Source organism: Numenius arquata, chromosome 26, assembly GCF_964106895.1.
Source record: "Numenius arquata chromosome 26, bNumArq3.hap1.1, whole genome shotgun sequence".
Classification (NCBI taxonomy): domain Eukaryota; kingdom Metazoa; phylum Chordata; class Aves; order Charadriiformes; family Scolopacidae; genus Numenius; species Numenius arquata.
The window spans coordinates 3,179,675-3,192,743 of NC_133601.1; the positions used below are offsets into that span (position 1 = coordinate 3,179,675).

At 38.1% G+C, this 13,069-nt stretch overlaps 1 protein-coding gene across 1 annotated transcript; it reads left to right on the forward strand.

Moving 5' to 3' along the window:
- Positions 1-922: 922 nt before the first annotated feature.
- On the forward strand, positions 923-11,993 carry CDCA2 (cell division cycle associated 2). The gene is made up of 14 exons (XM_074164112.1): positions 923-1,442; positions 1,943-2,073; positions 2,680-2,833; positions 3,642-3,844; positions 4,843-4,921; positions 5,780-6,018; positions 6,392-6,479; positions 7,003-7,223; positions 7,661-7,739; positions 8,310-8,362; positions 9,151-9,291; positions 10,013-10,187; positions 10,542-10,756; positions 11,154-11,993. The coding sequence occupies exons 1-14, from the start codon at positions 923-925 to the stop codon at positions 11,991-11,993; spliced, it is 3,138 nt and encodes a 1,045-aa protein (XP_074020213.1).
- Positions 11,994-13,069: the final 1,076 nt, after the last annotated feature.

Sequence of the window (13,069 nt, forward strand, 5' to 3'; positions counted from 1 at the left end):
GTCCGAAGGGGAGCTGTGGAAGGGGGTCTGAGGGGGCCGGGGCGCGCGAGGCTGAGGGAAGGGGGTCTGAGGGGGCCGGGGCGCGCGAGGCTGAGGGAAGGGGGTCTGAGGGGGCCGGGGTGCGCGGGAAGGAGGGTCTGGGGGGAGCCCCTCGGGGGCGGCCGAGATCGGGCGCTGATCCCTCACGCAATCGCCTCTCGTTTATATAACTGGGTAAACGTCGGCATCACCTTTTAGCGTATGTTTAAAAAAACCCGCAAACAACAAGAAAGTTAAAAAAAACCTGCAAACCAAACAAGTTGTGCACGCGGTATTTAACAGCCTAATTCGTCTTGCGCAAAATACAACAAAAAAACCCCCATATATTTGTGGAAGCAAAGTATCAGACTGACGTTATTGAATTCTATGTGCTTAACTTAAAATCTAAGAAACTAAATGCAAAAATTGTTAGTGTCTTAAGCTTTCCAGTTGCTATTAAACTGTTAATACCTTTTGTGACGCAGCAAAACGATCACAGTGTGATAGTACTTGGCGTATTTTATTTTAAACTAACATCAAGCTTCAGTTTGGTGAAGAGTAAAAGCAGAGCCTTGTACTTCCTTTCTCGTGAAACACTTAACTTGCAGATTTCTATTGCATTTTATGTATGCATTATAGTGCATCTTTCTTCCTAGTGCTGACATTTTGTGTCCTCTCTGTGGCTTTCTGGAGATAGTATTTTCTCTTTCCACCACACCGTTAAACACCTCGTTCCAGGAAAAAAACCACTGGATTTGGTAGACGTTTTGGAATGGTAGCGAACTCTTTGCTAATTTTCTCTTACCAAATACCTGTTACAATCTCTTTTTTCCCTTTTGGTAGGTTTCTGGAATTACGGGAGAGCAAAGGCTGACTGAATGTTTCTTAAAATAAATCGCTAACAATGCACAGACAGTCTAAGACTATCGACACTCCCCTGGAAGTTAAAGAGAATGAGAGTAAATACACTGAAGAGAAGGAAGAGGCCTCTCTCCCCGAACTCTGGAAAGACCAGAAGGTTTGCAAAGTGGCTAAATCAAAAGTCATAAAGGCATCCAAGAAGGAGAATTTAAGTGATGGGAACCAGGCGCAGTTGCAGAAATGCACCCTGAAATATGCCAAAGGCCTGGAGAAGGAATCGTACCACAAGGAGGAGGATGTTGTCAGCTCTCGGTTTACTGAATACTTCTCTGATAGGCAAAGAGGGGATATGGTTGGTGAGCACACCTTGCCTTTGAACAGTAAGGAAAATGTTTCTGTTCCTTTGGAGGATGAATGCTACTTGACACCTAATAGGGACAAAGCAGAAGAAGCATCCGATTGTGGAATATCGGAGAAACGGAGGAAAAAACCTGTTGATTTTGCAACTGTAACAATTGCTGAATTTGGGATTACTCAAGAAAGTTTTACTAAACGATCTGTAGGTAAGGCTGGAGTGACTAATGGCTGTCGGCCTTCTCAGAGGGACATCAGGGGTGATCTAGTCCAATCTCTTATCAAAAACTTCAATTTAGGTGAGGTTCAGGTTGTCTGGCTGAGTTTGCATATGCCCAAGGATACGTCTGTGATATGATGTTGCTATAATTCCCTATTTAACTTTTTTCCACCCAGTTGATTAGGTGTCGGTGAGTTTCACAAGTGAGTAGTAAAACAAATTCTGCAAGTAGTGGTAGACAGCTCCTTAACTAGCAATTGAAAAATAAAAAAGCTCCTCACTTGGTATATAGTTTAGTTAAATATTAACTTACTTTTAATAAGTTAATTTGCTTTTGCTCAGGAAGGTTTCTTGAGCTGAGTTGCTAAATTGAATGTTTTCATAAATAGCATAAATCGCTCTTAAAAAAAAAAAAATCACCATTTTAAAGCTTTAGCTATTCTTACCAAAAAAATTCTTTTTTTTTTTTTTTTTTCCACTCTCCTTTAGGAAAGTCTCCAACTTCATTAAAATTTAGACGAAGATCAGCAATTGGAGTACGGGGGTCACCGGAACATAACACCCTTATTCGATACCTCGCCCAGCAGAGAAGCAACAGGCAAAAAGAAGCTTTTACACAGGTGAGAGTCTCTCAGATACCTACTGTGTCGGTTTAGCCCTCCCCGGGAATCACCATATGCTGGCAGAAAGAGAAGGCGAGTCTCAGGAAGCAGCCAATAGAAGGAATAACCACGGCCTTAATTTTGTTGACTTCCCTTGGACACCTTCAGCGTAAGGGGATGTTAGAGGGTTTGTTTGTGTAGAGTCTAGAGTCTTTTCTCTATGGGTAACTTGCTCATATATTTTAACTTGTTTACTGTAACCTTTACTTTCCTGCATTTGCCGTGCTTGATTTTTGGTGAATTAAAGTGCTGATAGGTCAAAATGAAGTAAATACGAGCATAAGTAACTTGGTTTTTAATCAGACTTCTTAACTCAAACTAGCATAGACTGTCAGAAGACAAATTCTGGATGTGGTCTAGATTATGAAAGGCAGTAAAACTTAACAGATTTCTTGATACAGTTCCTTTTTTGCATATTTTTGCCATGTAAGTAAATTGCATCCAGATTAAATACAAGATTTGCTTCTTGTCCAAGTTTGCTTTATGCCAAAGTACAAATACCAAGTAATAAAGCCCATGTCATCTTGGGGAAGAAAAAGTCTCATGAGGTTAATTTTGTTTTAGCAGGTTAGTCCTTTTAAGCAGGAAAACGTCAGGTCGTTGAAGGACAAGATAGATGCCTTTCAAACATCCTTTCAATCAGTGCGAGAAGGTGAAGAGGAGACTGGCTTCTCTGGGCTGGCATACCTGGATGATGCTTCTCAGGAAGCAGGCTCTTGTAAGTGGATTGTATTTCTGAGCAATGATTTATCTTAAACATCAGGTCTTCCTTTAGGCCTAAAAGTATGAAACTACAAAAAATTATCTTCCTTTGTAAGGATTGGCACAGGGTTTTTGTGTGTTTGGTTTGAGGTTTTGTTGTTTAAACCAATCTTATTTCTTAGTGCATCCTGAATACTGATTTCTCAGAATAACCACCAAAGAAGAATGAAGACTAGTATTTTTTGTGATTGTTTCCTTAGTTTTGCTTTCTAGATTAATACCCTTTAATTCACTTTTCGCTAAGCATTAGTGTTTTCACACTTTTTCCGTGAAACTGAGAATGGTTTTATGACAACTGGCTTTAGCTGTTGTAACTGTTAACCTCTTTTGATCGTGATGTGCAAACTTTTGTTTAATAACTTCTAAATGCAGTAATTTTAGAGGTCGCATGACGTTACTGTGGTGTTAACATTCTTCTTTCTTCCAGAAAATAGTAAGTATTGCAAAAGCAAGTCAGGGCAGTACTGTGGTATCTGTGAGAAGATGATAGTGTAAAACAAACTACAATGCTTTACTTCTCTGGTATTGGTGGTCTTAATAACATCTCTCTGAAAAGAATAACTTGCTTTGCTTTGAAGGTTTGGTAATGTTATTTTCAAAGTAGAATTAAAAAATGCATGTGTTTTCCTGAGTAGCAAATTACCTAGCTTTTTGAATCTCTCATCCTTTTGGTGAAGAAACACAAAAAGAGCATTCATTGAAAAACCTGAAGTTTGTCTTTGTGGTTTGTTGTTTGGATTTTGTTTTGTTTTGAATTGATGCAGCTCAGAACAAAGTACCATTTACAAAAGAGCGGAACCTGGATCAGTGCACTGAAAAGTTCATGTCAGACAACAGTGGAGCTGATTTGAAAGAAAATTTAAGACAAAATTTGACCAACAGCAGTAAGTCTGATACCAAGATCTGCACCATCTTGTCATCACACCAAGATACGACTGTCGCTGAACCTGCTGCTGCTGTTTCAAAGGTACTTTTGTAAGTGTGGGCAAAGAACATGGAGAAAACAAATAGTACAGCAAATCTTCCTTGTAGGAATTTTACATCTTACTATGACAAGTCAAAGGAAGCAAAATCTGGCATGGGGACCGACCCATTTGGAGTGACAGTGAATCAATATGCCCTGAGCTCACATTCCTGCTGCTGGCTCTTGTGGGGCTGTGCTCAGTGTGCTTTGGCATGCAAGTGTTCAGTGTGGGTGCTAGAAGCTGTTCCAGTCAACAAGATTATAGTCTTTTCTGATAATCACATGGAAAAGCTTGGTTTATTCTATTAACAAAATTTAAATATGTCTTACTTCTTTTGCATCCGCAGCTGTAACTCTGAGGTGTCAAATTCCCAGATCTGGCAAATACAGCTTTTTCCAGATGTCAAAACTTTAGTCATCACTGGGATGACTTTGAATGCAATTTTTAATTTTCACCGTATATCTTTTTGGCAGTTATTTGATATTCCATGCTGAAAAAAGGATGTATTTGTATACAGGTGGAGAGATTATTTTGCCTTCTATATAAATATCTGTAGTGAGCCTCTTTTAGTGTCGTAGATCAAAACAGTGACAATGAGGGCCATTTTGCTAGGTGTGTCCTCTGATGCTGTTGGACCAAGCAGCTTCTGAGGTGTAAAACAGCTGTGATAGTCTAACAGTTGTGTGCAGGTTAGGAGGAAACTTCCTAAATTAATGATTAAAATATCCATGGTTTTCATTCCATCTTTTTTTTCATTTCTGATGTCTAATCCTTTGAAGCACTTAGCGTTGGTGTTTTAGGAAAATAAATTCTATCAATGTAATGGACGATTGAGAAAACTCTGAAATCCTTGTCTGTGGGATTAAAAATCTCTGTAGTTCATGCTATTTTAAAAGGCAGCCTTTGCAAGTAGTTTTTTATTCCTTTATAGTGTTGTGTGGGTGTGTATATAAATAGATGTTATATACATACATATATAATCCTAAAACTTTTTCTCCAGGAATGGGTTTATGAGCAACATAATCCTACTAAGTCGTTGGAGGCTGTTCTAATTAGAGATATCTTGGAAACAGGCCATGGTAAGAGCATTCATCATTATAATAATCTTTGCTATATATAAAGTAAAAATACTTAGAATATTTGTAAAGAAATGTTTCACAAGTAGTTACCCCACATCTTGTCATCTTGTCTACAATTTGTAATGCCGTAGAAACTTGATATGTTTGACATAAAGGCTGACGGGGGAACAAAAAAAAAAAAAAAGTAGTGCAAATAGTGATCTCTTCAAGTGCTGCTGCAGAGGAGGCTCGAGTCCCAGTTTAAAAACTGAATTGAGAGCTCCTTCAGTACAGCGTGGCATTAAACATGTTTTTACTTAAGCACAATTCATAGGAAGGAAATAGCTTTTATGAGAGGAGCTGAAATATTTGGAAGGCGGGGCAGGGACTCTTGGGGGGTACGTTAACAGTTTGATTCTGATAGAAAAAGCAAGCTGGAACTGAGACACAGGCTGGGAATAATTGTTTAGAGTTTTCCTTAATTTTTCTAGTTGGGCCCTTTTTTAGGGAGAAGTATAGTTGAGTAGTTCATGTCTGTGAAGGAAAGAAGGATGTTAATGTAGAGTCCCTCTCTGTATATTAGAGAATATGATTTTTTTTTCCCCAATTTACATGGATGAGAGAGAAATCCTTACGCAAAATATTTATTCCTTCGTGCAATGCTGCCTTTTTACTTTTGTATGTTTTGTAAATTTCTCAAAATATGAAACATACACATGCCACAATAATAGCAGAAATTTAGAAACAGATGGCTGTTTTGTGTGATGTTGATAGACAGAATCTATGGAGATGTGTACATTTATAGTTCATCTTGCTGATACTAAAGCCTTCGCAGTTTTACTTGCCTTTAATTGTCATATGTGTCTACTTGCTCTACAGATTTCAGTTCCGACCGCATCACTAAAGACGCTAGAAGTGATGTTGTATCAGATCTAAGCAGAAAGAAGGTTAGTTTTGCGGAAGAAGTGAGGCTGGAAATATTTGATGAAAGCAAGCCACCAGTCACGCCAGTTCGGACAACGGGAAGCAGTTCATTAAATGAACATACCCAGAGTGGCTCCTGTCTGCGATCTGTATTGAAGAAAACACCCGTGAAGCAACTAATGGAGCGAATGAAGGTTGGTTAATTCATTATATGGAAGTTCTAATAGTAAAGGTGAACTTCTGCATTGAACTACCAGAAGTTGAATCGTGGTTAAAGATACTTTTTGACTAATTGACATGCATCAGATATAATTTAATGCTGTCAGTGGATATCTATTTGCTGTTTGGTCATCTTGGAAGCTTTGTTTGAAGCTTTCATGTTATGAGGAGATCCATATGTGTGCTGTTGAGTTTTATTCATTTGGAAAACATGTAGGTTTTTTAAGCAATAGGACCGATTGTTAGATGTTGCTTGCAGGAAAAGTTATTTTCACTTCTGATTTGAACAAGGACAATATTTTAATTAAATGGTATTGAATAGATGATTGTATCACTTCCATTTGATAGGAATACTCGAACGGTGCAGTTGACACAGAAGGAGGTGAATCTCCCACAGTCTCCAATTGTGCAAAAATCTTTGAAGCATTGGAAAAAGGTCAGATTCTCCTCTTCTTTTTTAAGCAGGCAGAGTATTATGTGGGATCATAAGGTTTTGCCTCTGGTAAATCTGAAGAATGTTACACATTATCCACCACTGGAGTAGCTCATGTATGGCATCCTACTGCGTGAAGTGGAAAATAAGATTGCCAAGGAAAATTATGTCTATTACAAAAAAAAAAATAAAAATCCCACCCCAAAACTTCAGAATTCCTCAAATACCAGAAGAGGGTCACCTGTCTTTCAAGAATTTTTACACTTGTCAACTGGAACTTGTGGAGCAGCTAGTCATTGCTAGCCTTCTATTTTATTTCTCCATTAATTCTTGATGTTGTAATAAAGCTATACTGAAAATCATGGTGGAATTCACAGGACAGGTAAAGGTGGTGTTTTGCTGTTTGTTTGTTTGTAGGGGGTGACTTTTAAGAGAATAAGACCCATAAAAAGACGTTGAAAAGTCTCTGCTCTCTGGAAGTTCTGTTTTAAATTCGCTAAGCAGCCTATGTATTTTATTACAATAGAGAAAACTGAAGGACATAGTTCTGAAAAGCCAATGAAGAAGAGAGTTACTTTTGGAGAAGCTCTAAGCCCGGAAATATTTGATGAAACTTTGCCTGCAAATACTCCATTGCGCAAAGGAGCAACTCCCGTCCGTCACCCAGGATTGCAAAGTAATAGCCCTTTGGCAAGGTCCAGTCTCATTGAGCAGCCATTACCCCAGCCCAACTTTGATTGCGAAGATGTAAGTTTTTTGTTGGTGTGGGTTTTCTGTTTGCTTGGTTTTTTAATTATAAAAGCAGCCAATGAGTCTCTGTGAATGTTCAATTTTTTTTTTTTCCATTTTTTTCCCCAGTCTGCTTTGTTCTGAAAAGAAATTGCTAAAATATTAAAATACAGTCTCCTTGAAGCTTTAGAATGACATGGAGAAGTTTTGCTTTATGAATTGTAAATAGCATTTTGGCCTGTAGAGCAGCTTGAGTACTGGTAGCACATGAAATGGTTTTGCCTTGGCTTATTTATATGCTTTCGATACTGTATTTCTTTTTTGCTGTATATAGCAAATGAACTCTTGTATTCTTTATGGGAAAAAAAAAAAATCACCTGGCTGTTCCACACATTGTTTTCAGTATATATCTGGTGCAGTAGATTGCTAAAAAATTAACTTTTTTTTGCTTAAAGGAATGCGTTCACCCTCTTCAAGAGTTAGTGGATGCTCCTGTTGCTGCAAAAGACCTCTTACCTGCTGAAAATGCAGAAGGTAAGCCCAAATTGTATTTTTGTCGTTAGATAATGCATCTTTCAGTATCTGAAAATTAACAGATGACACAGGGGTTTGTCGTTTGTTTTTACACAGGGGATACATTCCAGTTGTGCTAAAATGTAAATGCTCTCGCTTTCTTCTAAAGGTCTTTGCAGTAGCTGCAGAATTTACCTGGTGTTTGGGTTAACTGGGTGGTATTTGACCGTGTATTTTTCTGTGAAAGTGGCTGATCTAATTAATTAGTCTTACTGCTTTAAGTAATTGGGCTTCCTGTCTTGATTCTGAGACTGTAATTTTGATGTTTTTAAAATAGCAAGACAGACGACAACAAGAAAACTTGAAAGGGGGTTGTGCATGTGTATATTTTGTTTTCCTGTTTTGTAAAGTAAGCCGTTTTTTATCTTGCTGTGCTTGATAATCCTCAAGACTAAGTTACTAGTAACTCAGGACTAAGATGACTAAACATGCTGTGCATAACATTAGAAATTATGTGGATAACTTCCTTAAAATATTAGTGACTTTCTCTTAAAACTTAATTAATATTCTTATTTTCTTTATATATAATAGCAGAAACTGACAAATCCGATATGATAACAACTCGTTCTTCTACTAAAAGGAAGGTAAGTTTCTTTAGTGATGATGTTTGGTTTGGTTTGGTTTGTTGTAACTTCTTCGGGTAGAACTGTTATCTTTTATACCTCCTCAGGGGCTTCACTTGTGGGAATCTAAAAACTTAAAATCACAGAGAATTGAGGAAAAAGAAAACAAAGTTTTCTCTCTAATTCTTCTATTTGGTTTAATTTGAGACACAGGAACATGAGAGAGAGGCTTAATAAAGTCAGGTTTATTCTGCAACCTGTGATGGCTTTTGGTATCACTGAAAATGTGGTTGTGTTCCCAAGTCCAGTGCTGAAGATCTTCAGTCTTATCAACTTCTGTCTGCCAGCCGTAGGACAGGCAGAATGTCATACCTGTGTCTCTTCTAGTTGCTGGAAGGTGCACAGAATTTATTATACAATAATTTCTGTAAGAAGTGCTTTCAGACTCCGGAGTTGTAAAGTTCTAGTGTGCTGTATTGGAGGGGGAAGGCCAAAAAAAAAAGTAGTATGAAAAAAGTAAACCATCTTCTCTGAAAGAAATAGTTGAAGATGAAAATTGACTATTTTCTTATTAGAAAGACCTTTTTATCCAAATAGGACTATATTGTACTGTATAAAGAGACTAGCTCTGTAAATCTATTCCAGTTGTGAGTGTCTAGCTCCTGTGATGTCATATATGAAATAATGAAGATTAATTACAGTGTGATTCTTACGACTGTTGGACTGTGGTGTATTCCTAAAAAAAGCAAACGTATGCATGTGCACATACATATGCACCCCAACAACTTCAAATTCATGTTCCTCAACAGTGTAGCACCATTTCAGAGGGGACTGATTTTAGCGTCCCCAAACCTGCAAATACTAAGAATGCTAAAGATACTAAAAATCCAAGAAAGAGCAAGTTTCAAAGACAAAAGAATATAACCACATCTACTGCCAAAAAGACGCAAGTAAGTGACAGCCACTGCCGTTGGTCCATGTTGCCTTTATGTCTCTATCCAAGTGTCTCCTTTCGTGTGAATTTTATGTGATTATTTTCATGTTTGTAGTAAAGATTTTCTAAAGGGTGTTATGTTTCCTGTTGCTTCTTCATGCCTGTCTTGTTTTCCTACTCTTACTGACACACCCCTCTTTCTTACTGCTTGTTAAGACTGACTTAAATACTTGTAGGGCAAAAAAGATACTTTATGGAGGTGAAGGGGCCATCGCTTTTCAGACCTCAGGGACAGAAAAAGAGTTTATGGTTCTTCTCTTACCCAAGCGCAGACAGTAGTAGTTCTTTGAACTTCCCCAATTACATGCTAGTAAAATATTTTAAAGGTGTGAGACTTCTAAAACATTTTTGCTTTCCTGTATTGGAAGGGAAACCACATATTCCTTTTCAAACAAAGCATCAATGAAGAATCTGTAGTTTTGAGCTGAAAGACTGATTTTTCTTCTCGATTTGGTTAAATGAAACAAAAATCAGATCTGATGTTTGAGAAGTAATTCTCCTTTGCTTTGATTTTTTAGATTAATTGGTAGATGGCAGAATGATTGGAACCTTCATTTTAGGGGAAACAATTGTTATCCATCAAAATCCAGTAATGGTGTCACTTATTTGTTGGAAAACATTGTACAGGACCATTATAAACCACATCGTGCTCTATTCAATCTTCTCGGTCTTTTCAGAAAACAAAACATACAAGCTATGGGAAAAGAAGAAAGAAAAAAGTAAAAAAGTCTTTATATGGGGAAAGAGAGATGGCTTCTAAGAAACCTCTTCTCAGCCCTATCCCTGAAATTCCAGAGGTTTTATCTTCTGTCTCATCTCCAAACTCACCAAAGGCAAATGCATTTTTTTCAGGTAACGGTTTTAGTTTGTTTTGCCTTGCTCTTTCTGTGATGATCTCCAACTAGATAAATTTAACTCTTGTTGGACTCCGTGGTAACACTGACCAAAAAAAAAAAAAGCCTCTCTGTATTTTGGTACTTTGGCTGGATACTGCTCTTTTCATAGTCTTTAAAACTGGTAAGGTGGGCATGAATAGTTAAGTGATGTGCAGTAGCTTTCTGGGGTTTTTTTACACTAGTTATCTGGAATGGTTGCTTAAAAGGTTACTTTTATGCAAGTAAAATACTAGAAAGCTTTTGCTGTAATATTTAAAAAAGAATTTTGTACATTCAGAAGTAAAGTAACCACGTGTTTATTGTAATTCAGAGGACCTATTTTTAGATAATACCAAATCCAGGAGTGCTCACAGGGATGTTCAGCAGAAGCCAGTGGTTGATGGAATGAGCAGGAAAAAGGTCTGTGCAGCTCATACGTGTCCAAGCTCAAAGGACCTGGACGTGGTAGAAGCCGGCAGCTCCGACGATACAGCGTTTCAGGTGTCGGACGGTGATCTGAACTCTGTTTCTGGCGTTGATCATAAGGTAACTGATGGGCTTAAGGGTACTGCTAGAAAATGAGTTGTAATTGTGCTTGATGATGTTGGTCAAAAAATAAATTTTTGGGGGGAAGAAAAAAGCTAATTCTAAGAGTGATTAAACACTGGAACAGGCTGCCTGGAGCGGCCGTGGAATCTCCATCCTTGGAAGGAGGTGTTCAGAACAAGACTGAACAAGGCCTCAAGCAACATAAGTTTGGCCCCACATTGGAGCAGAGGCTAACATGCAGGGTTCTATGTGTTGGCTGGGGTTTTTTGAGAATGACTAGAATTGGTGAGGAAAACAGTAGCAGTTATTTAGTTGTCAGCTCTTTGAAACCAGTGTTTTGTGGATTACCTCGTGCCTATATTTAAAAATATATATATATAATTTTTTTTCCCAGTTTTCAAGCATTGTACCAGATGCAAAGTGTGTTTTTGATACACCTGACTATTTCCAACAAGGTAAAGAGACTGCATGTGTGAAGGAGGCAAAAGAAAGTGGTTCCTCGATAGAAAATGAGAAATTCCAAGGAAATCTCCTAAATGAGGCAGAGCAGCTAACCAGACTAGAATTCCTGAAACAAGAGGACACTGGTGTACCTGAGGGTGCTCAAAGAACTCAGTGTACACAAAAAGATTCTGTAAGAGGTAGTCCACGAAGAAGAAGAAGAAGAAGGAGTAGTGGTGCCATCTATTTTCCTCCTGTTGAAAAACTGGAAATAACTGAAAACAGTCTTCCAATTTCTTACTTTAATGTGGAAGAAGTCTTATCAGCTCCTCAGCTAAACAATGACTCTTTAGAGCCTTTTAGAAGAAAGAGTGATAACAGTGGCAAAAAAGTGAGGCGCAGCATGAGGTTATGTAAAGATGCAGAAATTGAAGGACTTGCGTGGATTCAAGTACCCAATGAGATTGAAAAGAACCCTGCCCTGCCAGCCTCTGCTTGCAAAATCAGGAGAACCATAAGCACATCCATCCTTACAGAATCTGAGAATATTCACCACAGAGAAGAAAATCTCACCCAGTTTTCAGCACCGGGGAAGGAGAACAATGACTCTGTCAGTCTGGCTAATAGTCCTTCCAAAAGAAGGAGGAGGTCCTTGTTAACACCTCAAGAAACAAGAACTTGGTCTCAAACCCGGAAAAGGAGCGTAACAAAGTCTGTATGTAGGAAGGACAGAAGTAACCAAAAACACTTTGAAGAAGTAGAAATACCTCTTGAAAATAACTCTAACGTTTAGCGAGGTTTCAGCTACTCCTGATTTTCTAAAGTGAAGGTCAGTATTAGATTCAGATGTTCTCTCTCTTAAGTGCTGCTTTCTTCTTCCTACTTATATTTCCTTACTTATTCATTTTCTGGATAACTTAGAACTGATTTTCCTTGTCTTGATGCCTAAAATGCTTGAAGGTCAGAACTGCGTGGAAGACCTCGCTTGGCTCAGAGTGTTGGTCTGGTAGACAGTCATGGCAGGTAATTGAGGATAAATTTTTCTTCCTTGAACTGAATTTGACATCACCTCTTTATTGTAGTCCACGTCCTTGCTTACATGTTTGCATACTTTAGTGCTGTCTATAGAGCAGTAGCAATTAAACACCACTAATATCATAAAAAACTTGACAAATGACCGACTTTCTCTGCAACACCAGGCTCAGTCATTGCAAGAAGACAAAGACTTTTTTCTCAGCTGGAAGGATTTCTCCTAGGGGGCTAGTGAATTTTGTTGCAAGATACATCAGTGAGACAATACATGAAAGTTAAATAACATTTATGCATGCGTTTGTATGCATGTTATCACAGTCTGGGATTTTCTTGTGTTTAGATAAATGCTTGCACTTGTGGTACCTGCACATTAGTGTGGAATTTTTGCCCTTGAAACTTGGTTGCGATTGTTAGAGTGGATGTGTTTAGTAGACCATCTTGCTGCACTTGCTCTGCTCTCCAGTGCACAAGCTAAAATTGTTAAATGGAGACCTGGCAGCAAACGTGTGACTCTCAGCTGTATTTTAAGTAAAGAGGAACAAATTTGATAATTCAAAAATGTGGTCTGTGGTGATGTTACTTTTTGGACGATTGGGGGTTGATACTAATCCATATTTTGCTGATAGGGCTCTTTTTTTGAAAGAATGGGATTCAAGCTTAAGATTTTGTTTTATTTTTGAAGTTTAATTGAAGTAGATAAAACATTCATTTGTCTTTAGTAGTTAAACCGTGATGTTGTAAAGTGTGCCCTTTCAGCTAGAATTGCATGGTGTTGATGTTTCCCATGTGCTTGATCATTCCTTGTAAATTGCTTTTGAAATCTGCATGAATTTTCTT

What these genes read in the sequence shown, in the direction of transcription:
- CDCA2 (XM_074164112.1), top strand. Translation starts at nt 923, where the DNA reads ATGCACAGACAGTCTAAGACTATCGACACTCCCCTGGAAGTTAAAGAG. An exon ending in ACCTGCTGAAAATGCAGAAG is followed by an intron (nt 7,740 to 8,309) that starts GTAAGCCCAAAT and finishes TATATATAATAG; the next exon opens with CAGAAACTGACAAATCCGAT. An exon ending in CTACTGCCAAAAAGACGCAA is followed by an intron (nt 9,292 to 10,012) that starts GTAAGTGACAGC and finishes CGGTCTTTTCAG; the next exon opens with AAAACAAAACATACAAGCTA.